The 5,073-nt window shown below is 35.1% G+C and overlaps 1 protein-coding gene across 1 annotated transcript in view; it reads right to left on the minus strand.

Annotated features, from left to right (window-relative positions):
• The window catches only part of COL28A1 (collagen type XXVIII alpha 1 chain), a 130,070-nt gene that overhangs the window by 78,993 nt on the left and 46,004 nt on the right, over nt 1-5,073 (minus strand). Inside the window, exon 15 of the mRNA XM_025046936.1 lies at nt 3,169-3,237. Within this exon, the coding sequence (XP_024902704.1) occupies nt 3,169-3,237 (69 nt within the window). The remainder of the gene's footprint in view (nt 1-3,168; nt 3,238-5,073) is intronic.

Genomic DNA, 5,073 nt, shown 5'->3' on the forward strand with positions numbered 1-5,073 from the left:
AGGCTATAAGAAGCGATAAACAATGGGCAACACACTGACAAATGTCAAACATTTGACTATCACTCGCATTTTGGGTATAAAAAAGGAGAGGAGAGAGCATTTTTGAAGTTCTTCTTTGGAGAAAGTACTCATAAAAATTTTTCTTTAGATAAAATGAGAGTAGTTTAAGTTGCTTCTCTCTTTACCCCATTCTAAAAAAAGAACTTTAATGAAACCATTTAAAGACCTTGATTTTTCTTTTGGAGACATAGGGACCAGTGTGTGACTTGTTCCTGAGAATACTAAAATGGACTGTAATAGCCAAGAGAGAGTTGGGGTGGAATCAGTTTGTGCATCCAGAGTTTGCGCAAAAGCCACACGAGTTTTTTCTGTGGACCAGATGTACTCTATGTGTGAGACAGAGCAGGCCTGGAACTGTTTTCAAATCCTGCCCAAGATGACCTGGAAAAATAATGGAAATCCAACAGGAGAGTCAGTATAGAGTAAACTCCCAGAGAAGCAGAGGCTGACGGGGAGAAACAACTGGAGGAAGAGAGTCCTCCATTCATGTTCCAGGAGGGTCAAACAGTGCAAGAACCCAACAAGGAAGAGTGTCAGCATCAAACATCTGCCAAGACCAGAAGACATCTGACAATAGACCAGCCAAGAAAGAACCTCAATGCCCCCTCTCTTCCTCCCACCCTTGACTCAGACTGAGAGAAATGAGAAGCATATTTCTTCCCATGAAGCACAGACTCTCCATGGAGCTTGTACCAGATAAACAAAGATGGAAAAAGAAGATTAATATATTGACTAGTTTTTACCAGATACTCAAAACTGTGATTTGCAACTGACAGTGACCCTATTACTCTCTTTTAACTAAAAGTGATAAGAAAAGTCTATGGGCTGGTAATTTCTTTTCATGGTAGGAAAAAAAAAATTTCCTCCAATGAAAACAATTTAAAAGATGATGAAGAAAAAAACAAACTAGGATTTTTATTTTGCTTACATACCACAAACTTGACTGTGCAAATAACAGTTACAGAAACATGATTTTTAAAATTACAAATGTTATGTCCTTTCTCTAGCTAGATGATAGAACTGCTTGTTCATTTTTAAATTAAAACTAATATTCTCCTTTCTTTGGTTGATAAAGGTGAGGCACTCTAAACAATTTAAAGAAACCAAGGTTCAAAATATTGATGCTTTATGAGAAGGAATTCTTCCTAACTTTTACAGTAGTCCACAAGTAGCATGAAATGGGGTAAGAAACAAAAACTTTCAAAGGGATGCGCATACACATGTGTATGTGGTTATTTATATTCTATTTTATAAAATATTTGAGGTGGTCAGGTTTCCAATTAGTTAATGAAAATCTTCAGGCCACTTGAGGGATATTATAAGCTTGTTGCTGAAAATGAAAACAGAAGTTTCCTCATAAACAAATGAGTGGGAAAACATTTCTATAAAAGGAATAGGAAGATGTAGTAATAACAGGAATTCAATAGATAAACATGTTAAATTAAAGATAGGAAGAAAAATGATTAACTGTATAAATTAAGGCAAATTTAAGTAGAATTTAAAGAATTTGTCTTAAAAGGATAAACAAATTCTCTTCTTGTTCAGAGTAGTTTACAAATAGTACATTCCATTCAATCTCCTATCCAATAGGACAAGCTCCATATGGGCATGTCTACCTTAAAATTTTTTTCCCTTGGTAAAGAAGAGAAGGAGGTGAGAAAACAAGTCAAGAAGGTTTGGGGTTTTGTTGTTGTTGTTGTTGTTGTTGTTGTTGTTGTTGTTATTGTTTAAGCTAAATGACAACCTTCACCAAGAACCAGTATTAAAGGCAATAAGAAGCTGCAGGTGGGAGGTCCAGAATTCACAGGCCATCTGGAAAGACTTGGCTTTCTTTGAACCTCTTTTTCAGTCTTATAGTGGTGACTCAGCACCAGGAACACCACAAGACCCAGGATGTGACAGTACTGTGCGGCCACTCCGGGGACCAGAATGTAAGCCCTGCTGGAATCAGCAAATAAACTACAAAGCTTGAAAATGCCTGGTGACATCATCGAATCATGATCCTCAGGTAGTCAAAATATCCAGCCTTAATTATTATCTAAATATTTATTTACAGATTTATCTTGGTTTCTCTTGCACCTTAATCCTCTTGACTTGTTACACTAAGACCTTTACCAGCGACGGAGAGTAACTCCAACTTTGCTGTTGCCTGGATTAACAGCAATAATAATATACTAATTATTTAAAAGATGGTTAGAAATAAACGTAGAGTTAATGTTAACAATAAAATTTGAAATTATCTCATTTTTTATCCTTTCTCCCACTATCCCAGATAAAGGAAGCACTGTTCATTCTCGGGGCAAAGGAATAATCAAACTTTAATCACAAATTTTAATCAAACTGACTTGCCATTTTCTGTGCAGGAGGATAGCATAAATTTGGATTTATTTTTCACTTGATAAATAAGATTATGTAGGTAAATGTATATGATCAACAACTGTAGATAGTACTGATATATTATCTTCATATTATTTAGATCTAACAAGATTGCCCAGCTTTTCCAGTAGTTCTGGTCAGAAAATTTTGGAAGCAGTTTCAACCATGAATGTAGAGATAAGATCAGAAAACTTTTATTTCTTCTGACCAAGAAGGGCCAAGTGTCTGTATAAACTCTGTTTGTGGCTTGTGTCTGTGCTGGAATGGTGCCCCTTCCATTAAGTAGTTACCTCTGATTCTGGACTTTGTTTTAAGTTTACTACTTTTTTAGACTGGTACATGGACAGGGGTTGAGAACTGTTGCTCTAAAGGCATTGGGAGAGAGTGGGGTTTAATCTTTCACAAAGCTGTAAGAGGGAAAATACACACACATACCATCAAGTAAATAAATCATTGCTCCCCAGGGACACTAAAAAGAAAATATTACCCCAACCTCTTATCCTGTTAATTAGGGTTTAATGTTGAAAGTTATAGCACCTAGAAACACACTATTTTTTAAGTCTTAGAAGTTCTAAAAAACAGATCTCATGACACCATACTCTTCCTCCCTGTATTCACTTTTGGATGTGAATTCCATTGCAATTTGACTATCCAATACACTCACAGGTGTTTGCAGGACTGGTCTTCAGTGAAGGTTGTACCAAAGGGCAAGGGGTAAAAAGCACTGATTACCTGTTCCCCTTGACTCCCAACTCCAGGAGTGCCCATTGGTCCTTGAGGTCCCACAGGTCCCAAATCCCCCTGTATAGAAAATAATCCAGAAATATAACAATAAAGCAAAATCTAATTTTTTCATACTTCGCTAATCAGGAATTATGCTGGAATAAAATCTATCTGTACAATGTAAAAAGGTTCGACAAGGTCAGCCAACTCCACTCCTTTTAAATAGTTTGTAGTTCAAATCTGTCAAAATACTGAATGATATTTCTACTATTTAGTCTACATTGGTGAGAATTTGCATCAGCTTATATTTATCGATCATTTTTCTCACAAGAACCAAAAATTTATGAATAGTTATTAATATGACACAAACACTTCCTGTTAGGATCATAACAGAAATATTTAAAAGTGTAAAATTCATAGGGTACAAGGAAACTTGGAATTGAGAAATTGAGGACAAATGTTTTAAAATTTTCTAAATCCCTTTCTCTCCAAATCTTATTAAAATGCATTTTGAAAATTAAGAAATTATCTAAGGTAAATGCAACAAAATTAAAGAACATTACCTTTCCTTTTCATGAAATAAATTTGAGAAACAGAATGCACGTTATTAGTATGAAGAACAATATTCATTCATCCTTGTGTCTTTCAACAAATATTTTCTGCTTGAGGGCATGATAAGGTCTCTTTCATAAGTGATGAGTGCTGCTTTGGTAGTTTGAAAAGCAGCTATAGACAATACATAAATGAACAAGTGTACCTGTGTTCTAATAACACTTTATTTACAAAACAGCCAGCCAGTCTCATAGATTGCCAATGCCTGGGTTAAATAAATGTTTATGAACAAAAGTATATCATTAGATCACACTCTATCTGACATTAAAAAGTATGATGAACCTATCCCTGAGACATGTGCTGGAATATGCTTCTTAGTGTTCCACTTTTTATCACTCCTCAGTGTAAATAAATATCATGGAAGGAAAATGTAATGGTGTCAAGTTCTAATTCAGAGCTGAATTATTCTGATTTAGACGGAACTTGGTTGCTTATCATGCGGCAGGCACTGTGCTAAATGCTTTTCATGTTTCAACTCATTCAATCCTCACAACAACCCTCTGAAAGTAGGGATCCCCATTTTCCAGATGAGGTTAAATAATGCCCCAATTACACACTGTCGGATAGCAGAGGCGAAATTCAAGCCCACTCTCTCTCTGACTCCAGAACCCAACTCATAACTCCTATGCCGCAAATATTCAATAAGCATACAAGTGAGATCCTCTTTTGTGCAGATATTTACATTTAAATCTCCGTATCAAAACTACTTCCTTGTTTTGTACCAGTTATATTTGAAAGCCTTTATCCTAGAGGTGTTTATCTTATCACTTGAAACAGATGCCAAAGTCTCTAAATTTAATGTTATATAATATATAAAAGAATAAAAAAGCAACAAAGGACGAAGGGAAAAGGAAGACGGTATTGATTTGGTAAGGGACTAGCAGATGAAAGCTTTGCAATTACTATGTGATAATGATCTTTCAATGTATTTTCTTTGCATGGGCTCCAGGTGTAAAAACACAAATGTCATGTCAATCATACCTTGAAAAGTTATCTTACTGAACTCATAAAACAATGGTTCTATTGTACTTAGTTTTTACTGCTCCAAAGGAAGAAACAGCATATTACATATTTTTAGAATACATTGGAACTGGAGTTAAAATCAAAGCTGAGCTATTTGAACCAAGAATTGTAATACATCTAAAATTGGTATAACTTACTATTTACCGCTATCTCTGCTATTTGAATACAGAGTCCCAGAAGAGACAGCTACCAGTAAATAAAAGAAATAAGTCATTCAAGATTGAAAAACAACACCTAAGATAATCATGCATATCAATCATTATTCTAGCATATATATAT

This window comes from Pteropus alecto, unplaced genomic scaffold (genome assembly GCF_000325575.1).
Source record: "Pteropus alecto unplaced genomic scaffold, ASM32557v1 scaffold21, whole genome shotgun sequence".
NCBI lineage: Eukaryota > Metazoa > Chordata > Mammalia > Chiroptera > Pteropodidae > Pteropus > Pteropus alecto.